We start from the raw sequence: 26,656 nt of genomic DNA, 5'->3' as shown, positions 1-26,656 counted from the left end.
AAGAGACTATTATTTCTTGTTACATACACTGCTGCTTTCTTTGATAATGATCAACAAGAACCAAATAATAGACTGCGTATGATAGAACATGTTCTGAACGAGAGTTAGGCGAAAATTTTTCTCCATTTGAAAATCTTTGCGGCCGCTTCTTTAGTACATCAAATTCTGAACAGAAATTAGAGTCATCTTAGATATAAAAATCTAGTCAGTTGCCATGCTTCATTTCTGACTGTATCACTATTAGGCATAAGAATAATACGAATATAAACATGACACGATACGTATATTCTTCCGCATTTGCTGTTGTCTCACTCTAGTTTCGTAGTTTATTAGGCAGACAGGATTTAAATAAGATAGCAGCAAACACGAAAGAATACGTGGCAAAATGTTTATATTCGTATTACTCTTATGATGAAGAGAATACTGCATGTGATTCACATTTCATCAGGTTCCTATTAGCAACCATCTCTTCTCACAGGTAGGAAAACATTCAGAACGTAGAGTTGGCCATATTGACAAACATCCCAAACAGTCTTGCCAGTCGGATTTTCGTAATACATTGAAGTTCTGCTACATTCGAAGATGAACAATACGGAATTTGTATTTACTTCTTTGGATAATGTATGAAAATTGTCTTCCACCTTTTTTTTTTTTAATTTATTTACTGACGCAGAGGTTTTGGCGCCAGTATTTATCTTTGTGCCTATGAAGCATGCCTGTGTAGCGCTACATATATTCGACAGCAGAAGTTAGTTGTTTCAGCACCTACTGACATTTTTCAGAACTTCCACTTGCTTTGCACTCGATTCTAAGCCGCAGGCGGTTTTTTGGATTACAAAAACCGGAAAAAAAGTGCGGCTTGGATTTGAGTAAATACTTCTTAAGTATTATCTTTCAAGTCAACACCTGCCAATCTGTGAGACCGAAATGATGAGCCATACTACTCTATTTCACTGTGCCTGTTTGTTTCATTTGTATAACATTTTATTCCATCATAGATGCTGCACTTACAGTTTCATAGATGCATTGCAGCAGCAGACACAATAAAAGTAGCAATCAGCAGTGCTTAGTTTGTTGAATGGGTAAAAAATATGCCATTGTCCCAGTTCCACATATCCCCAAAATTTGATTCTGCCAAATTCTGTACTCTCTGAAATCGAATGTTTAATCCAAAGATGAAAGTGAACAAGTTTGATGCAGTATTGCTAATATTGTTTATTACGCATCTTGCTGAATGAAGAGCATACCGTGTCTTTTCTGAAAGGTTTGGAGAAGTAATGCACATACCAGTTTTCTAAAAACTTACATTGAGATTGTGCTCTCCTTCCTCTTGTACAAATTAGTAGAGCCCTTTGGATTACTCCACAATATGCCTCTTGGCAAGGTGGTAACGACAGTATTATGAAAAGGATAGATTGGCACTCACTGTATAGTGTAGATGTTGTGTTGCTGGCAGGGGGGGGGGGGGGGGGGGGAAACACCACCTATTAAACACGTAAGCTTTTGGTGCAAACCACCCCCCCCCCCCATTCCCACACACACACACACACACACACACACACACACACACACACGCGCAAATGCAGATCACACATACATGACCACTGTCTCTGGCTGCTAGGGCCAGACTGGGAGCAACTGCGCATAATGGGAGAAACAACGGTCATGGGTGTGTGTGTGTGTGTGTGTGTGTGTGTGTGTGTGTGTGTGTGTGTTTTGTCCACTTTGGAAGAAGACTTTCTGATCGAAAGCTTACTTGTTTAGTAGTCTTTTTGTTGTGCTTGTCTGTGACCTAACATTTCCTGTATACAGTGAATAGCAATGTATCTTTTTTATAATATGGTCATTATTCCAGCCTAGATTTTCTATTGTTTGTTTCCTTTTAAGACCTTATAAAGACAGTTACTGACAATTTCTTTTTTTCTTATTGGAGAAAAGTAAAACCATATGGGGGCCAGACGTAGATTGTAAATGAATATGGAATAGAGTATTTTTATTCTCCCTGTATGCAGTGTCAATAACGTCACCTCACACACTTCGTTTCTGGCAGCACCTCCTTCTCAACACATGACTGTCCCCCACCACCTCACCATAGTCTTCAAGTTATATCCTATAGCACTTCTGGGTGGACAAATAGATGAAGGATGTAGTTTAAAACAGTATAACTAAACTTAAAAGTCAAACTGCCCTTTTATAGAGACTGCCATCATTATTTAAACATACTAAACAACATCAAAACAGTCAAAAGAAATTTTTTTTCAAAAGAGCAGAAAATTGTAGTGAAATTCATGAAAGGATTGTTTTAAATTGTTATATCTTAAATCAATAAGTATGTCAGCATTTCCCAGGATTTTCTGGCTTAATTAAGACTAGGTCATGCCACCACAGTGGTCAGACAGTGGACTTGCCTTCGAGAGAACAACGGACCCGAGACCCATCGGGCCACCAAAATTTGGGTTTCCCTTGATTTCCCTAATTGATTTAAGGCAAATGCTGGGATGGTTCCTTCGAAAAAGATGACATTCGGTTGAGGAAGCTAATTTCTGTGGCAGGTCTGATGACACAGTGCTGGTGGAAGCACGAGTATTTCAGAGCACACCAATCATTGCACATTGTTAAACATAGGGCTGTGCTGTAGACAACCCCTGTATGTTCCCATGTTGACAACACTGTTGAATTACAATTTCTGTGGCTCAGGAGCATTGAGATTGGGCAGTGAATCAATAGAAATGTGTCATCTGGTTGAATCATTCGTGTTTCGCATTACACCTGCTTGACGGTTTTGTGCACATACACTGTCAACAGAGTGAATTGGTGCTTGAAAGGTGCACTTTGCTACAGACTTAGGCCAGTGGGAGCAATATTATGCTATGGAGGACATTCACCTGGTCTTCTATGGGTCCTGTGGTAGTAACTGAAGGCTCCATAACAGCTTTGTTCTGTGTGAACATTATTGTGCACTGTCCGCACTCTGTCCCTAATGAAGGTGACATGTTTCAACAATATGACTTTCAGTGTCACGAGGCCAGAATCAAATTCACCCCTTCTGAATCTGATGGAATACATCTGCGATGATATCAGATACCAGTTCTGCACCCAGAAACCACTGATCTCCAATTTATGGGAATTACATGACCTGTGCTTAGACATGCGGTGCTGCATAATGCTGGGAACATACCTCACATAATGTTGGGAACATACCTGAAATTTATTGAACTTGTCCCACACAAAATCACTGCTGTATTGTGTTCCAACAGTGGACAAACACATTATCAAACAGGAGGTCATAGTGTTTTGTCTCATCAGTTTATATGTTCAATGCTTGAATGAAAGGTGTGCTCTTTTCCTTTTTTCTGCCATTGCGTGTATGTGTAAAGCAGGATGTTCTACTATATGGGCTTGTTTATATGAAGGCTGTCAGTGTTACTACCTGCACAGATACTAAATGCTCCTTTTGTGAAGACCTTTTATCTTGAGAACACTTTTAACTTTGTTTCACAAATGGCAGCACAGTTTCAAGAAAGCTTCATAATTTAATGTAATAGTTAAAATAATACCTTCAGCAAAAGATGTGTGCGTTGGAGTGGGAAAAAGGATTGGAGATGTATGTAGTTTAATTTTCTTAAATTGTTAAGAAGGTTAACAGTTTGGCATGCTAAGATAAATTCCCACATTCTCTAAAAAGAGAGAAAAAGATTAATTTAACAGAATCAGTGAGGTATACAAATATAACAACAGACTTGTAGAACCATTATTTTGTAGGTTAGATTAGATTAGATTCAGCTTTTGTTCCAAGACCCAAAACATGAGATGATTCTCATGGGTGAGTAACATGCCAGAAAGTATAACATAAAAAATATAAACCATTTGAATACCCTGATCATTTGTCAGGAGATTGTCAAACTAGGTGAATACAATACAAACTGTAACAGCTAATATTTTCAGAATTGATACGCTGTCAGACCGAAACATTGTTATGCACTATTCATAAATTTATCAAACAAAAAGTACATAATCTTGACTGTTATGACAAAGTGCTCTCAGAACTGAAATCTAACAGACATTCTTATTTAAGCTGGCCTAACAGCCACTGTTAAGATATTCATGTATAGAGTAGGATGAGTTGCCTATCAAAAAGTCTTTCAAACTCTGTTTAAACCATGCTTTATCTGATACCAAGTTTTTAATGGTGTCTTTCTTCCACAGATAAATTGTGTTGTAATGCGAGGTTTTAATGAAGATGAAGTGTGCAGTTTTGTGGAGTTAACAAAAGAGAAAAATGTTGATGTAAGATTTATCGAGTACATGCCTTTCAGCGGCAACAAATGGAATGATGGGAAGATGGTCTCCTTTAGTGAAATGCTCCAAATAATTAGAAAGCAGTGGCCTGATTTTGATCCTCTTCCCAATGGGCCCAATGATACCTCAAAGGTACGTGCAGTATTACATATGAACATACATTGAAAATAATTTAATGTTTATGACTTACTACCGATCACAAGAATACTTCACATCTGCTGGTGGTATGAGAGATGGACTGGTTTAGTTACATATTTCTCATCCCATTCAGTAAGTCTGTCCTGGCCTGGGTTTCTCTGCAGCTTCTCTGCAACTCTCCCCATTTCCTAAACCTTGACAATCCTTTTATTTCTTCCCTTTTCCTTCCCCTTCATTGTTTCTGCCAGAAGAAGAAGCCACTGACTCCAAAAGCTTGCACATTTCCATAACTTTAAGGGGAGTTAGAAGGGGAAAACATTCTTTTTCACTTTTTTGGGTTTTTATCTGATTATAAAATTTGCAATTCTCCAACTAAAATGATATGTATATTACTTATAAACTTGTGTGGGAAGTATTTTATTTTATTTTCTAAAATATAATCTACACCAGTTGAAAATGTTAAAATTTTTACATGCATAACGTGAAGACCTAATAAAATCGGTAATTTCTTATATACAGGGTAGTCCATTGATTGTGACCGGGCCAAATATCTCACGAAATAAGTGTCAAACGAAAAAACTACAAAGAAAGAAATTTGTCTAGCTCGAAGGGGGAAACCAGCTGGCGCAATGGTTGGCCTGCTATAAGGCGCTGCCATAGCTCAAACTGATATCATCTGTGTTTTTTTTAAATAGGAACCCCATTTTTTATTACATATTCGTGTAATACGTAAAGAAATATGAATGTTTTAGTTGGACCACTTTCTTCGCTTTGTGATAGATGTCGCTGTAATAGTCACAAACATATGTTTCATAATTTTAGACGAACAGTTGGTAACAGGTAGGTTTTTTAAATTAAAATACAGAATGTAGGTACATTTGAACATTTTATTTCGGTTGTTCCAATGTGATACATGTACCTTTGTGAACTTATCATTTCTGAGAACGCATGCTGTTATGGCGTGATTACCTGTGAATACCACATTAATGCAATAAATGCTCAAAATGATTTCTGTCAACCTCAATGCCTTTGGCAATACGTGTAATGACATTCCTCTCAACAGTGAGTAGCTCGCCTTCCGTAATGTTCGCACATGCATTGACAATGCACTGACGCATGTTGTCAGGCATTGTCGGTGGATCACGATAGCAAATATCCTTCAACTTTCCCCACAGAAAGAAATCCGGGGATGTCAGATCCAGTGAACGTGCGGGCCATGGTATGGTGCTTTGACGACCAATCCACCTTTCATGAAATATGCTATTCAATACTGCTTCAACCGCACGCAAACTATGTGCCGGACATCCATCATGTTGGAAGTACATCGCCATTCTGTCATGCAGTGAAACATCTTGTAGTAACATTGGTAGAACATTACGCAGAAAATCAGCATACATTGCACCATTTAGATTGCCATCGATAAAATGGGGGCCAATTATCCTTCCTCTCTTAATGCCACACCATACATTAACCTGCCAAGGTCGCTGCTGTTCCACTTGTCGCTGCCATCGTAGATTTTCCGTTGCCCAATAGTGCATATTATGGCGGTTTAGGTTACCGCTGTTGGTGAATGATGCTTCATCGCTAAATAGAACGCATGCAAAAAATCTTTCATCGTCCCGTAATTTCTCTTGTGCCCTGTGGCAGAACTGTACATGACGTTCAAAGTCATCATCATGCAATTCATAGTGCATAGAAATATGGTACGGGTGCAATCGATGTTGATGTAGCATTCTCAACACCGACGTTTTTGAGATTCCCAATTCTCGCGCAATTTGTCTGCTACTGATGTGAGGATTAGCTGCCCCAGCAGCTAAGACATCTACTAGGGCATCATCATTTGTTGCAGGTTGTGGTTGGTGTTCCACATGTGGCTGGACACTTCCTGTTTCCTTAAATAATGTAACTATCCGGCGAATGGTTCAGACACTTCGATGATGTCGTCCAGGATACCGAGCAGCATACATAGCACACGCCCCTTGGGCATTTTGATCACAATAGCCATACATCAACATGATATCGACCTTTTCCGCAATTGGTAAACGGTCCATTTTAAAACGGGTAATGTATCATGAAGCAAATACCGTCCGCACTGGCGGAATGTTATGTGATACCACATACTTATATGTTTGTGACTATTACAGCAGCTGGCCGGAGTTGCCGAGCGGTGCTAGGCGCTACAGTCTGGAAACGTGCGACCGCTACGTTCGCAGGTTCGAATCCTGCCTCGGGCATGGATGTGGGTGATGTCCTTAGGTTAGTTAGGTTTAAGTAGTTCTAAGTTCTAGGGGACTGATGACCTCAGAAGTTAAGTCCCATAGTGCTCAGAGCCATTTGAACCATTTTTGACTATTACAGCCCCATCTATCACAAAGCGAAAAAAGTGGTCCAGCTAAAACATTCATATTTCTTTACGTACTACATGGATATGTAATAAAAAATGGGGGTTCCTATTTTAAAAAAATGCAGTTGATATGAGTTTGACCTATGGCAGTGCCATCTAGCAGGCCAACCATAGCGCCATCTGGTTTCTCCCTTCAAGCTAGACGAATTTCATTCTTTGTAGTTTTTTCATTTGATGCTTATTTCGTGAGATATTTGGCCCGGTCACTATCAATGGACCACCCTGTAGAAAGCTGTGGATTGCTGTGTTATAAAGGTTAAATTATGTGTTTGCATTGGTAGCACTGTCAAAAATAGTATCGTATCTTTTCATAGTATAAACATGCTTTGTATATCGAAGTGCTAACGTTCTTCCGAGGAAAAGTGACGAATAGACTGGTAAATCTCTCAAAAAATATGACTCCAAAATGAAGTGTTTTTAAGAAATGTGGGTTTCATGGCAATAAATTTTTGTATAAAGAGAAACTTTGCGTTCAGCATGTGGTGTGTGAAGTTACAGACAATGAAATACTGGCAAACTCATGAGTATCTAGCGAAACACCCATTAGTGCTTCGAAGATTAAAATGAAACATAGTGATAACACAGTTATCTCAAAACAAAACTCATGTAAACGGTAGGTTAGGTTATATTCTGATACATTTACACAACCTAACAGGGGTGTTATGTGAATGTGTGTGCTGTATGTATGTGGAGGGCCAGTTAGTTTACATGAAGACATTGAGGTATCAAATGGACTAGCCAGGAAACGTATCATTAATTCTGCCAGTTGTAAATATACTCATTCATTTTGGAATTCTGATAAGTGTAAAGATAATTATTTTGAAATAAATGTTAGGTGGTTTTATGGATTGAGAGCTATTGGCAAAGGTTACACTGCAGCAGAAACAATGTGTGTCATGATGTATATGCCACGCCCACTTTGTAAAATGGACAAGTATGCAGGATTTATTGGAGCTGCTGTGAAATCTGCTGCATGTGAGTCAATTAAGTGTGCTGCAAATGAAGCTGCTGAAATAAACGATGGTATGATTGACATATCCGTAGCTTTTGGGGCGCTTGGTAGTAGCGCAGCTGCATTTCTAAGAATTCTGTTGCTACAGTGACCAGTGTGGATACTGGAAAGCTAATAGATTTCCAGATTTTAACCAAACATTGTTATAAGTATAAATCAGGGCATGAAGAAGGGCATATCTGTGACAGAAATTATGAAGGACAACTAGTCGTACGGAGGCCTGTGCAGCTGTTGAAATTTATAATCGATCTGTAAACTAAAGGCGAGTGTGTTACACTAAGTTCTTAGGTTATGCAGACTCAAATGCATATAACAGTGTAGTAGCCACTCAGCCTTATGGTGAGAAGCTTATCACAGAACTGGAATGTGTTCGTCATGTCCAGAAGAGGATGGGTACCAGATTGAGGAAGTTGAAACAAAGTTTGAGAGACAAGAAACTTTCAGGTGGTAAGACCATAAGAAGCAGGCTGACAGACAAAATGATTGATCAACTACAACAGTATTATGAGATTGCCATTAGAAATAATACTGAGGATTTGTTGAAATTGAAGCAGGCAGTACAGGCTACCTTCTTCCAGAGACTGTCAGCTGATGATAAACCAGTACACCATCTTTGCCCTCCTGGATCTGGTTCATGGTGCAATTACCGCAATGCCCAGTACTCAAACAGGTCATACAGCCATAAACATTATATCCCAGCAGCAGTTGTGGATATCATAAAACCTGTTTACAGAGACCTGGCAATCTGGAATTATTGAAGAAGTGTCTGCATTGTCAGACTCAAAATCCCAATGAGTCGTTCAATAATCTTATAGTGTCAGTGTTGTCGTAACTGCCGTCTGCGTCATGTCTGCTGTGCAGCGAGTTACGCTAATTTAAGTATTAACTCTATTTTTCTTACTTGTCACTTCTTCTTCCATGTGTTTTTGCTTTTAGGAAGCTTTTTATTGTCGAGTGCTAGTAATAGTGTTCCATAGATTTTGTGTTTGTTTTGAATACAGTCAGAGAGAGTCCGTTTAGTAAGCCATAGTGCCAGTAGTGCTAGTGTTTGTTTTCAATACAGTCCAGAGACAGGTAGGGCTATTTTCATTGTTTTCTACAGGAAGTGTCTAGTAACCACAGTTTAGTCAACTATCAGCCACCTTTAGTGAATTAGCAGTCTAGTTATAAGTTGATTAACTCTCTACAGTAAATTGATTTCTTAGGATGGATAGGATGTGTGACTGCTGTGTATGGACACAGGTGGAGCTGGCCACTGTTCGCGAACAGCTGAACTTGTTGATGGCCGCGGTTACCCGTCTTCAGGCTGCTGCCTTGGAGTGTAGCGGCAGTGGGGAGTCTGGTGCTTTGCATGGTACACCCCAGGTGATACATGCTTCACCCACTGACCCTTCTGTCGACACATCTTTGCGGGTACCGGGCGCGGTTGGGCCACCCTCTTCCCAAGGGGAGTGGTGGGTTCAGCAGCATTCGCGGCGCACGAGGCGGAGGGTCAGTGTGGAGGCTGGCTGTGTGGCATCGCCCGTTCTGCCTGTGAGTGGACATGTGGCCACTCCTTCAGCAAGGTCTGAGCAGGCATATGGGGGGAGGGGTTTATTAGTTATTGGGAGCTCCAACGTTAGGCGGGTGATGGAGCACCTTAGGGAAATAGCGGAAAGGTCGGGGAAGAAGGACAGTGTTCACTCTGTCTGCTTGCCGGGGGTCTCATCCGAGATGTGGAGGAGGCCGTGCCAGCAGTGATAGAGAGCACTGGGTGCACCCGACTGCAAATTGTTGCTCATGTCGGCACCAATGACTCCTGCCGTCTGGGTTCAGAGGTCATCCTCAGTTCATACAGGCGGTTAGTGGAGTTGGTGAAGGCGGAAAGCCTCGCGGGGTGGAATCTCAGCTAGCTATTTGTAGTATCGTTCCGAGAACCGATAGTGGTCCTCTGGTTTGGAGCCGAGTGGAAGGCTTAAACCAGGGGCTCAGATGATTCTGCGGAGATCTGGGGTGCAAATTTCTCGACATCCGCTATCGGGTGGAGAAATGTAGGGTCCCCCTGAATAGGTCACGCGTGCGCTACATGCAGGAAGTGGCTACAAGTGTAGCGGAGTATGTGTGGAGTGCACATGTGGGTTTTTTAGGTTAGAGAATTCCCTCCCTAGGCCCGACAAGACACCTCCTGAGATGCGGCAAGGTAGGAGTAGACAAAATGCAACAGGGAATAACAATATTAATGTGCTAATAGTAAACTGCAGGAGCGTCTATAGAAAGGTCCCAGAACTGCTCTCATTAATAAACGGTCACAATGCCCACATAGTACTAGGGACAGAAAGTTGGCTGAAACCCGATGTAAACAGTAATAAATTCTAAACTCAGATTGGAATGTATACCGCAGAGACAGGCTGGAAAGTGAAGGGGGAGGCATGTTTAAAGTGATAAGAAGTGCAATAGTATCGAAGGAAATTGACGGAGATCCGAAATGTGAAATAATTTAGGTGAAGGTCACGGTTAAACCAGGCTCAGACATAGTAATTGGATGTCTCTATAGGCCCCCTGGCTCAGCAGCTGTTGTGGCTGAGCACCTGAAGGATAATTTGGAAAATATTTCGATTAGATTTGCCCAACATGTTATAGTTCTGGGTGGAGATTTTAATTTGCCCGATATGGACTGGGAGACTCAAACTTTCATAATGGGTGGCAGGGACAAAGAATCCAGTGAAATTTTTTAAGAGCTTTATCTGAAAACTACCTTGAGCAGTTAAACAGAGAACTGACTCATGGCGATAACATATTAGTGACAAACAGACCCGAACTATTTGAAACGGTTAACGCAGAACAGGGAATCAGTGATCATAAAGCGGTTACTGCATCGATGATTTCAGCCATAAATAGAAATATTAAAAAAGGTACGAAAATCTTTCTGGTTAGCAAAAGTGTCAAAAATCTGATTTCAGAGTACCTGATGGCTCAACACAAAAGTTTTGTTTTAAGTACAGATAGTGTTGAGGATCAGTGGGCAAAGTTCAAAACCATCGTACAATATGCGTTAGATGAGTATGTGCCAATCAAGATCATAAGAGATGGAAAAGAGCCAGCGTGGTACAACAACCGAGTTAGAAAACTGCTGAGGAAGCAAAGGGAACTTCACAGCAAACATAAACATAGCCAACACCTTGCAGACAAACAAAAATTACGCGAAGCGAAATGTAATGTGAGGAGGGCCATGCGAGAGGCGTTAAATGAATTCGAAAGTAAAGTTCTATGTACTGACTTGGCAGAAAATCCTAAGAAATTTTGCTCTTATGTCAAAGCGGTAGGTGGATCAAAACAAAATGTCCAGACACTCTGTGACCAAAAAGGTACTGAAACAGAGGATGATGGACTAAAGCCGAAATACTAAATGTCTTTTTCCAAAGCTGTTTCACAGAGGAAGACTGCACTGTAGTTCCTTCTCTAGATTGTCGCACAGATGACAAAATGGTAGATATTGAAATAGAGGGATAGAGAAACAATTAAAATCACTCAAAAGAGGAAAGGCCGCTGGACCTGATGGGATACCAGTTCAGTTTTACACAGAGTATGTGAAGGAACTTGCCCCCCTTCTTGCAGTAATGTGCCGTAGGTCTCTACAAGAGTGTAGCGTTCCAAAGAATTGGAAAAGGGCACAGGTCATCCCCGTTTTCAAGAAGGGACGTCGAACAGATGTGCAGAACTGTAGACCTATATCTCTAACATCGATCAGTTGTAGAATTTTAGAACATGTATTATGTTTGAATATTATGACTTTTCTGTAAACTAGAAATCTACTCTGTAGGAATCAGCATGGGTTTCGAAAAAGACGATCGTGTGAAACCCAGCTCGCGCTATTCGTCCACGAGAATCAGAGGGCCATGGACACGGGTTCCCAGGTAGATGCTGTGTTTCTTGACTTCCACAAGGCGTTTGATACAGTTCTCTGCAATCGTTTAATGAACAAAATAAGAGCATATGGACTATCAGACCAATTATGTGATTGGATTGAAGAGTTGCTAGATAACAGAACGTAGCATGTCATTCTCAATGGAGAGAAGTCTTCCGAAGTAAGAGTGATTTCAGGTGTGCTGCAGGGGAGTGTCGTAGGACCGTTGCTATTCACAATATACATAAATGACCTTGTGAATGACATCGGAAGTTCACTGAGGCTTTTTGCGGATGATGCTGTGGTATATCGAGAGGTTGCAACAATGGAAAATGGTACTGAAATGCAGGATGATCTGCAGCGAATTGATGCATGGTTTAGGGAATGGCAATTGAATCTCAATGTAGACAAGTGTAATGTGCTGCAAATACATAGAAAGAAAGATCCCATATCATTTAGCTACAATATAGCAGGTCAGCAATTGGAAGCAGTTAATTCCATAAATTATCTGGGAGTATGCATTAGGAGTGATTTAAAATGGAATGATCATATAAAGTTGATCGTGGGTAAATCAGATGCCAGACTGAGATTCATTGGAAGAATCCTAAGGAAATGCAATCCGAAAACAAAGGAATTAGGTTACAGTACACTTGTTCGCCCACTGTTTGAATACTGCTCAGCAGTGTGGGATCCGTACCAGATAGGGTTGATAGAAGAGATAGAGAAGATCCAACAGAGAGCAGCATGCTTCGTTATAGGATCATTTAGTAATCGCGAAAGAGTTACAGAGATGTTAGATAAACTCCAGTGGAAGACTCTGCAGGGGGGATGCTCAGTAGCTCGGTACGGGCTTTTGTTGAAGTTTCAAGAACATACTTTCACCGAGGAGTCAAGCAGTATATTGCTCCCTCCTACGTATATCTCGCAAAGAGACCATGAGGATAAAATGAGAGAGATTAGAGCCCGCACATAGGCATACCGACAATGCTTCTTTCCACCAACAATACGAGACTGTAATAGAAGGGAGAACCAATAGAGGTACTCAAGGTACCCTACACCATCAGGTGGCTTGAGGAGTATGGATGTAGATGTAGATGTAGACCAAAAAATGTTTTTCTTGTAATGAAGACACTAAAGTGGGGGTCAGTCATGCTGTTATTGCTTTTAATGATGGCAACATTGGTAGCGTGAAAGTGCTACAACATATGGGAATTAATTCTGGAGCAAACTGCATCAGAGAATTTGAATGGATGGACAAGGTTTGCACTGGTAAAGCAGAGTATGCAGCACAGTTGGCCACTACGGAGTCCAGAAAGAAGAAAACAAGAAAAAACTTAAAAAAGATCAAGAGGATGATATACAGTATGGTGCAGGGTGCTTCTGAGTGACTAAAAATAAAATGTTAAGCATATATTGAGTTACAGTCTATTAAAACTTTAAAAACTCTTCCTGAAAATTTACATTTTGTCTTGCATTTTTCCCTAAATCTCAGTAACTAATTCGAATAGCGAATTCAAATTTTCAGTATGTATCCTGAGCCTTCTGAACTAAAAGAAGAACATAATGTTATGTATAAATAAAATTATTTAGAATAACATACAAAAAAGTACACAAAATTTTAACTGTGTGATTAAAAAATTGTATTTCCAAAAGCAGTGGCTGAAATGCAATTATTGTAAGACTCAGAACATATAGTTTAATGTCCTGTAAAAGTTTCTTGTCAATGGCTACAGTTGTTCCTGAAATACGGGGAAGTTAAGTCACTAAATTTAACATTGTCAGGATATGGCGTTCAAACTCCCCTTAATGCACATTTTCTCCTTCCTCCACTTGGTGAGCAACACATTTATAGTATTTTCACAACAGCAGTAGCTATTTTCTTACAATTTCTTTTTGCAGGCATACCATGTGCCGGGCTTCAAGGGACATGTGGGATTTATTACCTCAATGAGTGAACACTTCTGTGGCACGTGCAACCGTTTACGGATAACAGCTGATGGCAATTTGAAGGTGTGTCTCTTTGGGAATTCAGAGATATCTCTCAGGTGAGTGATGAAACATAGAATAATCGTGTCCAAGTGAAAATTCGTGTGAGGAAACCATAAAATTACTAGAAGACTGACAGACTGATCAGTATTTTACCTCCAGGATGTGAAATTCCAAAACTTCTTATAGACACATTTGTTCCTCTTGTCCTCACATTAGTCATGGAGTCCGAGTGACCTTTGAGACCTTCAGAAACTTATCCCTCTTTCCTCTCTCATTAAGGAACTGATAGTTCCAAATGCTGAGTATAGAATAATACTTTCAAACTGTTTGCCATGCACATTAGGTATGTGGTTGGTATATGGAAGAGATAAACTGCAGTTAAATCCAGCAGGTATGAAATGAGTAATCTTTTCTTGAAGTTTTCAGCTTGCACCCTCCTCCCTCCCAGACATACAAACCAGATACCTCTAGCTAAATAATTTGTGAGTATATATAATTTGCCTCTGTCAACATCATGTTACACTAACCTATTTGTGAGATTAAATTAAAGGAAAGTAATCAGAACTGGAAATTATGTAAAGACATTTTTAGTTATGTCCCTATGTTGTAATAAAGTTAACACAATATTTCTGTCCATGTGATGGTAACTATGATTCGTCAGCCACTGTTGCCGAGCGGTTCTAGGCGCTTCAGTCCAGAACTGCGTGACTGCTACGGTCGCAGGTTTGAATCCTGCCTTGGCTCAGATGTTAAGTCCTATAGTGCCCAGAGCCATTTGAACTGTGATTCATGATTATCAGAGTCTATATGTTCCAAATAAAAATTGGAACTTCATGTGTATAAATGTACAAATTATTAGACAATGGGACCAACAACTGACACTTTTAAATTGATGACTAGACTAAGAGATTAATAATAGGAAAAAAACTGCAAGATACTTGGCGATAAGTTTGCTTCAGGACATGGTAAGGGGGGTGAGGGGTGGGAAGAATCAGCTCTCTCTTTGTGAGCATACCAGAAATCCTTTATCAACCGAAGGTAAAATAAGATATAAAAATACAGGGTCAAACAATTAATTTAAGTATCTTAAAAACCAAATGACTAATAAAATTGGAAGCTAAGAAAAGTAAGTTCGTAGTAAGTAGGGTGAAACACAAGGGGCTGCAACATATTGCCATTGTTGTTTGACTTGTCTATCAAAGAAAAAAGAAATGGATCAAAACAAAATAAAAGTGAGAATGGAAATGTATCAGAAGCAAATAGGAATAAGCAAGGAACATATTCTTTAATTAAAAAAAAAAAAAAAAAAAAATGACCTGTGAGGCAGATGTTCCTACAATTTTATGTTCATAGCACAGCAGTCTGTGAAAGCAAAATATTTATGACATTGAAAAAAGAAAATCAGTGAGTGAAAAGTGTGTGTAGGTGAATTGTGGTGAAAGACTGGATATTGGAACTTCTGTTAGGCTGCCCAGTATTAGTTAACTTGGTAGTAAAGGAGCAAGTTTGCAAGGGCAGATAACTGTTTGACTACGTAAAATAGAGTGGGAGTATGGAAAAGCTAGTCCAAGATAGGATGAAAAAGATAACAGCAACTTAAAAAATGAATTGATAAGTTACCATGAACCCCATTCCAATCTAGTGAATGCAGTGGTTGACAATATCTTGTGACATTCGCCTATAAGGCTCAAACAATAATTGCTAAATAAAAATACAAAATGTTGACAAGACTGTATCGAAGCTGTCACTCTCTTTTGAAACAAGGGTGTTTAAACCAACAAACACGCAGGAAAGCAGGGACAACTCGGACACTAGAGGAGGATAGGAAGTATCATTGAAGGAGTGAGCATAAACCGTGTGGAATATGTGTGGTACAAAAAAAAAAAAAAAAAAAAAAAAAAAAAAGAAAAAAAAAAAAAAAAAAAAAAAGAAGAAGAAGAAGAAGAAGAGGAAGTGGAAAAATCTTGATCTGGAAACAAGGGAATAAAAATTTGCCACGCGAAGAGACAATATGGTACTGTGCTGATGAGTGTGTACAAGTGGTGATATACAATATACATTGATAAAGGAACTCTGCATTGGGCCCAGAAGACCACGCAATGCCCTTCGAGAGATGTCCTCTACTATATATCTATGGAGAGTTAGGGGGTCAGTATACAACTCTCCAGGCTGTTATCAACTTCCAGAAGTTGAAGACACTGCTTCTCACTTGAGTAGCTCCTCAGCTGGAACTACAAGCAGAGTGTACCCTATTCCAGTCCGTCCACCGAGCAGAATTTCCCGGCTCTACAAGGAATTGAACCTGATCCCTTTCTATGGCACCCCTGTGGCATACTGACTGCATAGCTGTGGCAAGAGTCATAATATACACTTGTGAACAATTGAGTTATAACTATTCTGTTTATTGGGGAGAGAGTATGTATATTGCACCGTGAATGAAACAGTTTAGTGTATCGTAAATGGAATGTATTCAGACCTTGTACTTGTTGTGTGAGAGCGCGGTGTCTTAGACACTTGTAGTGTTTGTCTTAGCATGTACGGACCAGTGAGCCTTACTTTCTAGTATTTTTAATTATAAATCATTACTGGTGCCTCTGGCACTTTTGTGCTGCAATAGCAATAGCTTGCAATAGCAAACATTGAGTCAACCATGGTTTTTGGATTAGAAGAAGAGGTCAATTGGGTTGACATTGGGAATAGAGTGATGGGAAGTGGACAATAAGCAGTTATATCGAAGGGTGCATTATTTGATATGTTCAGGTTAATTATAAAATGTGGATTGGAGAATTTTTCACGTTGAGCAGAAGTAAGTTTACAGGACCAGATGTCAAATTACACATGATCCGTGTGAATCCCTATAGTCAGCATGAACACTGGCACACAGAATAATTTATAGGTAGCCTTGCTGTATATAAAAAATCAGATTTGTGCTGAACTGTCATGAACAAACTGTCACTTCTCTGGAATAAATAGACTCTGATTTGTTAATTACATCTGTGTAAATGAAAAATATAGGAAAACATAGATTGCTGCTTACTGTAAAGCAGACATGTTACATTGTAGACAGGCACAATTAAAAAGGCACTTACACAAAGCTTTCGGTCACAGCCTTCATCAGCAAAAGAGATACAGAGAAACACACACATTCATACACACAGGCAAGCACATGTCACACACATATGACTGACAACTCCAGTAGCTTGCCCCTAGCTGCTGGACTTGGCAGTTTTTTTTTCTCTGTGTGTGTGTGCGTGCGTGCGCGCGTGGAGTGCTTGCTTGTGTGTTGTGCCTGTGTTCAACTTTGTTTTCTTTACGGTAAATAGTGATCTATCTTTCCCTGCACTGTTGATATTCCTACCTGGAATTTCCATTGTTTAATCAGTGTAAATAAGAAGGACACAGTTACATATATTCTGTCACTTGAAGACTAATACATGAAGTAAGTGGACATTATTTTTTATTGCAGAGGATCTTTGTCACCACTAATTATTAATTTTGTGTTCCAGTTAATTAGACATGGTTTCATCCTTTCGTGGATGTGCTCTTTTTGTTAAATCTTCCTGCAAAAGATCTGATTTACTTCAAATTAATAAACCTGAGTATTCTGAAAAAGGAGGTGCAGCTTACAGCTGCAGTGTGACAGTTGATCACAGGGTGATTTTATCACTGCCATATCGTGGGTAACCATGGCTCGAGACACTTATTCTATAAGGGTGTGTAGTCATTGGGCTTTCTTGTACCACAGTGTCAAAGGTGTACTGTGAGCAGATTTACTCAAGGAAAATACTACCACAATCAGCAGAGTGAACTGCTATGGGCAACAGGATATCATTGACAGGGGTTACCACTGACTAGCATGGCTTTAGCAGCGAACAGGTGGGCCACAATGTAGCAAATGACTCACCAACTCAGTGACATTCAATAAACAGTAACCATTCATGCCACTGGGAACTGTCACCTCTTTGTGGGATACAAAGATGCAATCTGCACACTGCTCGTCACAGTTACAAAGATTAGCATTGGTTCGGAACAGCACCAGGGGATGCTCGAAGCATGCAGGAAGGTCGTCTGTCTGATGATTTGCGGTACATATTGCCAAGGTGGCAGGGTGCAAAATAAGGAGTGATCAAAAAACTTCCATTTGAAGGCTGCATAGTTCAGACCAGTATGCCACACACACACACACACACACACACACACACACACACACACACACACACACACATATCCATCCGCACATATACCCTGCTTGTGTCTGTATATGTGCGGATGGATATATGTGTGTGTATGTGTGTGTGTGTGTGTGTGTGTGTGCGAGTGTATACCTGTCCTTTTTCCCCCCTAAGGTAAGTCTTTCCACTCCCAGGGTTGGAATGACTCCTTACCCTCTCCCTTAAAACCCACATCCTTTCGTCTTTCCCTCTCCTTCCCTCTTTCCTGATGAAGCAACTGTGGGTTGCGAAAGCTTGAATTTTGTGTGTGTGTTTGTTTGTGTGTCTATCAACATACCAACGCTTTCGTTTGGTAAGTTACATCATCTTTGTTTTTAGATATACTTTTCCCATTTGGAATGTTTCCCTGTATTATATTATATATCAGTGCTTTCCTCTCCCACAACTATCCTGTAGACCTTGTCCACAAACAGATCTCCCAAACAATACATTCCTCCCCAACCAACAACAATGTTACTACCCCCAGACCACACAGAAACATCCCCCTTGTCACCCAATATTATCCTGGCCTCGAATACATCAACTAATTACTCCGCCACGGATATGAATTTCTCAAGTCAAGCCCTGAAGTGAGATCATCCCTTGACAATATTCTCCCCACACCACCCAGAGTTGCCTTTTGCCGACCCCCTAACCTCCGTAACATCCTTGTCAAACCCTACAATATTCCCAGACCACCTTCTCTACCCAGCGGTTCCTACCCCTGTAACCGACCCCGATGCAAAACCTGCCCCATGCATCCCCCCACAACCAACTACTCCAGCCCCGCTACTGGTATAACATACACAACTCAAGGCAGGGCCACATGTGAGACAGCACGTCATTTATCAGCTGACATGCCTGCACTGCACAGCCTTTTACATTGGTATGACGACAACTAAACTGGCTGAGCGCGTGAATGGGCACAGACGAACTGTCCACCTAGGAGATGTCCAATACCCAGTAGCGGAGCATGCCCTCCAGCATAATTCTAGGGACCTAGGAACCTGCTACACCATATGTGCCATTTGGCTTCTCCCACCCAACACCAGTACCTCGGAACTGCGGAGATGGGAACTTGCACTCCAACACATCCTTTCATCCCGCCATCCCCCTGGACTGAACCTATGTTAACCAACCTCACTCCCATTTACTCTTTAGTCTTCTCCTCTTTCCCTTTCCTCTTTAGCCATTCACGCATCTTTTTATCCTACATAGTTGTGTTTATCTTTATACTATGTACCTCTTTACTTCTGTATTCATCCTCCTTGGTTTGAAGCTGGCACAGTAATTACAGTAGAATATCTTTGGCTTCCCTCTGACATCCATGCCTCCATCTTTGCTACCCTCCCTGTTTACCTTTCCCCTGTTGCTTCATAACCTGGGTTGTGAATAACTGAATCCACTTTCCCTTCTTCCACTTTTTTCCCCTCTCTCCTCCCTGATGAAGGAACGAAGTTCCGAAAGCTAGGATACGTCAATTTTCTGTTCTGTTTTGTGTATCTATCGGCTGTACTGAGCTGAGGTAAGTACTCACCAGGCCCTCTATCTCTTTGTTAGTATTTGTTTCATATATATAAACACACACATACACACACATACTCACACACACACACACACACACACACACACACACACACACACACACAGGGTGATGCGTATTAACATTTAAAAACCTCCAAAGCACTGTAGATGACCCTGAGACAAGTAATTTAATACAAGACACATGGGATTACAAATGTTGGATACGATACAAATGTTGGGAAATGTGTCAAAAGCGAATGACAAATGTCACCAGATGATGTACCTTGCCATGCTTGCAGTGGTTGAGCCTCTTGGTCTGTCACACTTGATCATCCCAACCCAAGTCAAGTATTCATATCGTTGTGGCTACGGATACATGTGTGCGACTTTAGTGATGGCGTTCAGGATTTGCGTCTTGCATCTGGCAGGCAGTATTTTTTCATTGTGTTAAACAATTATGTATTTATATTGATGTGTATTATTTTATTTATCGGTCTTGCAGTTTCCTTGATTTCTTGCAAAGTACAGTACAATGAAAACCTACCATATTGCATAACAAGTAGATGAGTGTAAACTTCAGAATAGCATCATCGCCATTAAATGACCTTTGTTTTCTTTACTAACTAATGTCTGTAAACAAAAAGAGAAGTGACAGAAGCAAAAAACACAAAATCAGAACTGCTTTTGCTTGATTACAGCAGGGACAGTAATTTTGTAACATCTACATTTACAACAGATCATATTTACAAAATGTTTTGAAATTTGCTCTGTTTTCTCAAATGAAAGTATTGCACTGCTCAATCATTCCTTTACACTCAACCCCGACTGCTGCACATGCTGTGGGGTATGTCATCTGGTTACGTCATATGTTCAGTGTTTCTCACCAATTTTTGGGGTATTTTGAAATTTACAAAAAGGCAAATGCAGAAAGTTATCACATTTTGCTGCACAATACCTGTGTCACAGAAAAATAATGTATACAAATCTTCTCAGATTGGCCACTGAATAACTTTGTGCAAGCCTCGCAATATTTCACCAACACAACTGTTCGTCATCTTCAGGTAGTGGTGGGTCCTGTCATCACTGCTGCAAGATGTGACTGGTGATATTCGCACAGCAGAATTGAAATTTGTCAGGCTAGAAGCAGGAGTACGAATGTGTGGACAGGCACTCCCAGTTGGATGGAAATGCCATTCATAGTAGCCTTCTGCTTATTGTGTTGTGGGCAATGACTGCACTTCTGGACACTCGTGTGGTTAAAAGCTGAATTAACTCTCTGCAAGGTGCTGCATCAGGTCATACATCGGAGGATCTGGTTTCTACTGTTTTAATTTCATGGCAGTCAGTGCTGGATTCTGGGCAGTGCTTAGTCAAAATTCCATATTCCTGTTGGTAAGATTGCCCACCGTATGGCCTCTTGGGAAACGTGTGGTGCCCTGTATTCAGGCAGTGCTCTGCTACCACTAATTTACTGGGTGGCATTTTTGTCAGTGCTGTTGAACACAGTGTTCTTGCACAATGTGAGGTGTCTGCCCTATATAAGATTTCCCATAATGGCATCAGATCTTATACATGATCTATGTTTTCTAGGGTCAAGATTGTCTTTAACTTAACACAAACACTTCCTTAGTTTCGCTGGTAGACGAAAAACACACTTGATTCTGTTTCTCCTAGCGATTCTTTCTATTTTTGAAAACATGCCACTGAAATATGGCAAGAAAGCCATTTGCAGTGCTTGTCTAAGTATCTTCATTTACATCCCTACACTGAACTTGCTTTGCTCAGAACACATTGCAAATCTGTTTACAAGAATAAACGTTCTGCTGCAACACTGTTATTAGGTTTTACAGTTCACCAGGCAAACTGTTGGTATCTGAGATCACGTGTGCTCTATGTGCCAGGGAGTGTAAGACACTACCACATTGTGCAGGGTGATGGCAACTTTTGGACCGCAAATATAACTCTGCGTGTATCAGTTTGCAGTAGAGACTATGCCCCAGTGTTCTGTCAGCTTTTCTTCAAACTGTGACATCCAGGAATGGTAAGCTGCTATCTTTTTGTACTTCCACAGTGAACTGAATATTCAGATGGAGCGAGTGCAAATGCTGCAGGGACATAGGTAGTGTCTGTATTATGTGGGCCACACCACAAATGTCTCTTCAGCATTCTGCCAGAAGGAGGAATGTTGGATATTTACTAAGGGAAATAGAGGGTCTCCCATGGGAACACTGTCCACTTGATTAAAGTAGTTGGTGTTACATAAGAAATAGGATGAGGTATGCACATGTTTAAACAGCACCACAATTTCTTTCTCAAACTTGCTGTTAATAACCTCTAATGAGGGCTGCAGGGGCACTTTTGTAAGTAATGATATAACATTTGAGCTAACTAAAAGATCTGAAAGTTCTAGTTTAAGCATCTTCAGGTATTCTATGAAATCCTCTGAATTCTAAATATGATGGTCATAGTCATCCACATGATAAATTTCAAAGCTGTCATGTGGAAATTGCCAGTTGCATCTTGCAGCAGTGATGGTGGAAATCACCACCACCTGTAGAGGCCAAAACGTTGTGTCACTGAAATATTGAGGGAGGGACTTGCATAATGTTATCTGGTGGGGAACCCAAAGTGTTTTTGCAACAGATCTATCAGGCAAGCCTGAAAAGTCACATATACTCCAAGCAGTAAGTACCTGTCGTAAAATGATCACATTAGTGAGCTTGGCAATTAATTAAGAGTTTATCAATAAATTTGGCTTCATTTTGCAAGAAATTGTGCTGTGTTCCAGTACTCCCTCTTCAACAAAACTAATGTAAGTTTCTGCTCCACCTCTTCAGCCCAAGATCCTATGTACACTCTTGAGCATTTGTGTAAGATACCTGTTTATTTATAAAAATAAAAGTAACTTCTATCATGACTTTCCCATTCTTGTCCAGTGGGTTTGTTATCCTGCTGTTGCCTACTGCAGACTACAAGATTACTGTTGAAGATTTCTGCAAAGTTTTTCTTCCTTTTTAGTGTACCAACATTTCACTGTGTGGTAATTGCCTGGTACTGTTTAACGGGTGTTTTAACAGTTGTTTCAGAGATGCAATACGAAGCAAATGCAGTGAGGATGACTTGCTTGCCATGATTTGGGCAGCAGTGAGAAGAAGGAAGAAACAACATCGAGGTAAGATACATTACAGCAAATGTAACTCTATAGATAGAAAGAAAATTTCTGTTTAACAAGTCATAGCAAACATAAGAGCAAAATAGAACGAAAAACAACAGTGATAGAACCTGTGTTTTTTGTGTAAACTTGGATTTAATTTTTATTTAGTATTCATTCTGATTAATGCCCATTGGTCAACAAGATATTTCAGCCCTAGAATTTGGTTCTGCAAGGTCCACCAGATAACCATATATGGCTGTTGTAACTCCTTTATTGGACTTCAGAAGTTTTCCAGCAACAAATCTTTTTTTTTCTTTCTTTCTTTTTTTTTCTTTTTTTAAAAAAAAGCTAAAATGCAGAAAACATCATAAAGCAAACACTCACAGAAAAGCATCAGTGTCCTTGAAACAATGGAAACTCCAGTAGGAATATCAACAATATTGGAAAAGGCAGATTACTACTTACTGGTGAAGGCTGTGGCTGAAAGCTTTATGTAAGTGTCTTTTAATTCTGCCCATCTGCAGCCTAAGGTATCTTCTTTATGGTAAGTAACAGTCTGTCTTTTCCTTCATTATTCATTAGTGTTCTTTGTTTTTATTGCTGTTTAGCAAGCATCATGTGGTATATAAGGGATGCGAATAGCGTCAGATGAATCATCACTCTGGAGGATATGAAGGTGCTGCATATTGGTGTGAGACAGCATTATCTGATGAGAGTTTGAAAGAAACCTCATTGTGGATGTCCATTTGGTCGCCTGGTTAAACCTTGCAACATCTGTATTTTTGGAGTATTTGGATCTGACAGTGGCCTGATGTTGGAAAGTAAGGGCATACTCGTCATCAATGTTCCAGTTGACTACATGAGACCACTACAAGGGAGCATCACTGTGTAGTGTACTGAGTACATTGTAACCTGTTCACATCTGTGACTGCCATCTGAGAACAAGTACAGTAAACTCTCGTGCAGCTACACTTTTGGCTAGCTAGATTGACACTTGACAAGTTTCAGTTTGCGTGCACCTGGAGCCAAGCATTTGCTGGTGTTTTTTGGCAATCTGCTGCTAATCTGTGCACTGGTGTGTGTCAAAAGTCCAAGTATCGTCAATTCGTGCGTGTGTTGGTTGAAGCTCTAGTGTGTTTCTTATTCGTATTGCATGGTTTCATGCCACTGCCATCTATTGGAACTCCTTGGTAGTACAGTACATACAGTATTGTTCTATGCAGCGCAACGTAGCCCTGTCAAAACCGACAATTAGAGTGCGCTGCCTAACACTTTCCACTTGTTGTCGGTACATCAAAGCTGAGTGTGTAACAGTGAATGTACAACACCCTGTTGTGTTGCCACGTGGGCTTGGGTAGAACAGAGGAAATGGCATAGATGTATCGAATGCTTTCATTTGATGGCTGCCACAGCCTGGTTTCAAAAGTCAAAAGTTTGTCTAGTGCATCTCGAGTGTTGTCAAGTTGTGCATCTGTGTGTTTCTGATTTGAGGTTTCGTGCTCCCACTATGTGCCTTAAAGTGTCCAGAGATAAAAGGGGCCAAAAACCATAAAGGACTCAGTCGAGTGTCTGTAGAAAGAACACTGAACGTGACTACAGGCACGAAACATAAAATGAATGTGATCTTGTTGGAAAAAGAGCTTCACACTTTGCAGAGAATTGATGCTGGTGAGCCACCCACAAAAGTTGCTGCAGAGTAGGAGTACAATTACTGATCGGAAGACAAATTGATCAGGAATTTAAAAATTTTGTTCCATCCAAGCATTGGGCAGCGCAGTGAAATCTTGAAAAGCAATGAGAAAAGGTGCACATCCTCAGTTAGAAGAGGCATTATTTTTGTGGCACGAATAAATAAGAGCCAAAGGTGTGTCAGTTTCAGGTCCTCTACTTTGTCAAAATGAGCTGATGAGCTGATTGAAGGAAAGAAGCAAGAATTGCTCGGAAGTAATGGCCAGCAGGATCGTTTCAAGAAGCAGCATGGCATTCATGAAATTGCCATCAGTTCCAAATCATTATCTGGGGATGAAGCTGCTACACTGATTTTAAGAAGAAACTGCACACAATCATTGACAAAGGAGGTTATACTGGCAATCAACTTTACAAATGTGATGAAACTGGGTTGAATTACAAAATGCTGCCAATGAAAACCCTTGCCTCTAAAGAAGAAGAAATGGCTTCAGGATACAAAAAAATCCAAGAAAGATTTACTGTCCTTGCTTGCAGTAATGCCACTGGCAATCATAAACTGTGTCTTACTTTAATTGGCAAATCCAAAACACCAAGAGCATTTAGACACCAACCAACCAGTTTGCCACTGAGGTACATGAGTCAGTCTTAAGGCATGTATGAACAGTGCCATCTTCAGAGAGTGGTTCCAGGCAGAGTTTGTTCCAACTGTAGTAAATTACATGGAAGGAAAAGGACTTCCTTGAAAAGTGCTACTTCTTGTGGACAATGCTCCTTCTCACCCAGGTGATCTGCAAGATGGGGATATCAAAGTTGTATTTCTCCCACAAAATGTCACATCTCTATGTCAACCGATGGACCAAGGTATTCTTGAGGCGATGGAAAAACATTACAGACGCAAGATGCTGGAATAATTAATAGGTGTGATTGATGCTGCAGATGATTTTGTGGAAGCTCTTAAAAAAAATCGATGTTTTAAGTGTCATTCATTGATTGCTGAAGCTTGGAATCTAATTCCTCCAGTTCCTCTTGTTAGGTCTTGGAAAAATACTCTTAGATCGTAAGGCAACCTAAGTGGTGGGAAGGAGGAGGCAACACCGAAACTCAAGCTGACATAATTTTGGTGAATTTACTGGAGAAGCTGGTTGTAAAGACACACACTTCGAAGACATTGAAGAGTGAATAGAAAATGGCATTTTTTCATGTGACTGAGGATGAAATCGTCCAAATTGTGACCGATCATAAAGTGTCAGAAGACTATGTTTCTGATGATGAATCAGAGAAAAATATTCCTCACACATTCTGTTATGAAGTGATCCAAACTGCCCTGGAGTACATCAGCCAACAGGCGGAGACGATTTATCTTGAAATAGTTTGATTTCAACGCTGGAGATGTATTGTTGCAGCAATAGTTTCTCAAGCAAAAAAACAAAAGAAAAAGACGTTTGTGACTTCGTTACCAAAAAATAAACTCTAATGAACCATCCTAGAACTTCTATGTCCATAACTTAAAAAGTATTTTTTTTTTAATTTTCTTGAAAGTTCCTCTAGACAGACTTTTTGTTCCTTTGAGTAATCTCTAGATTTGTTTCATAATTTTGTTCAGTAGTTTATTTTTTACTCAAAAGAGTAGGTAATAAAATTAAAACTCCTGTTATTTCCTGCTGCCAAATAAGGGAGATTTTTTTCTGTAAGAATGCAAAATAAACGAGCTTTGTTATACAGCACTTAAAAACTTTGAGTTTTCAATCATAGTTTGGTGCCTTTTTAACATGTCAACACAATTTTTTCAGTAAAAAAGTGCAGGGTTATTTGCAACCATATCAGTAACGTTTTACATACCCTACGCACGTTTTACGATCGTATTTCGCAATATTGATGCAATTTGGAGTGTTCACATGTGAAAACAGGGGGACTTTGATTTATCTGAAATTTTTGTTATCGGAACCGGCCACCGTCCCGATCATTTAGGATAAACAGGAGTTCACTGTAATAGACTCCTTGCAACATGCTGTGTCATACTGCTAGGAGCAGCCAGACTATGGAATTGCCGTCCTGCACATAGGCTGCCATTAACACCCAAGCAAATGACTGCATGTGAAGTGGTGCCATGATCGAGAAGTACGGACTGCTAATGAATGGTGTCACATTATGTTCACTAATGAGTCCCAGTCCTGCACTGCTCCAAATGACTATCGTGGAGAAGTTCGACAGTGACCCGGGGAGATGGGGAGAGGTCCCATTCTTCCACATTTTGGGGGGGGGGGGGGGGTCACAAAGCAGTCCCATGGTGTGGGGAGCCATTGGGTATGACTTCAGGTCACGGCTTGTAATGGCTGAGGGAACTCTGATGGTA

At 40.3% G+C, this 26,656-nt stretch overlaps 1 protein-coding gene across 1 annotated transcript in view; it reads left to right on the top strand.

Annotated features, from left to right (window-relative positions):
* Window positions 1-26,656, top strand: part of LOC124580513 (molybdenum cofactor biosynthesis protein 1-like) — a 60,371-nt gene that overhangs the window by 15,416 nt on the left and 18,299 nt on the right. Inside the window, exons 4-6 of the mRNA XM_047131261.1 lie at window positions 4,207-4,431; window positions 13,636-13,781; window positions 22,547-22,632. Of these exons, the coding sequence (XP_046987217.1) occupies window positions 4,207-4,431; window positions 13,636-13,781; window positions 22,547-22,632 (457 nt within the window). The remainder of the gene's footprint in view (window positions 1-4,206; window positions 4,432-13,635; window positions 13,782-22,546; window positions 22,633-26,656) is intronic.

Source organism: Schistocerca americana, unplaced genomic scaffold (assembly GCF_021461395.2).
Source record: "Schistocerca americana isolate TAMUIC-IGC-003095 unplaced genomic scaffold, iqSchAmer2.1 HiC_scaffold_33, whole genome shotgun sequence".
Taxonomy (NCBI): Eukaryota; Metazoa; Arthropoda; class Insecta; order Orthoptera; family Acrididae; genus Schistocerca; species Schistocerca americana.
Note: the sequence above shows the minus strand (reverse complement) of the source record. Positions and strands in the feature narration are given on the sequence as shown.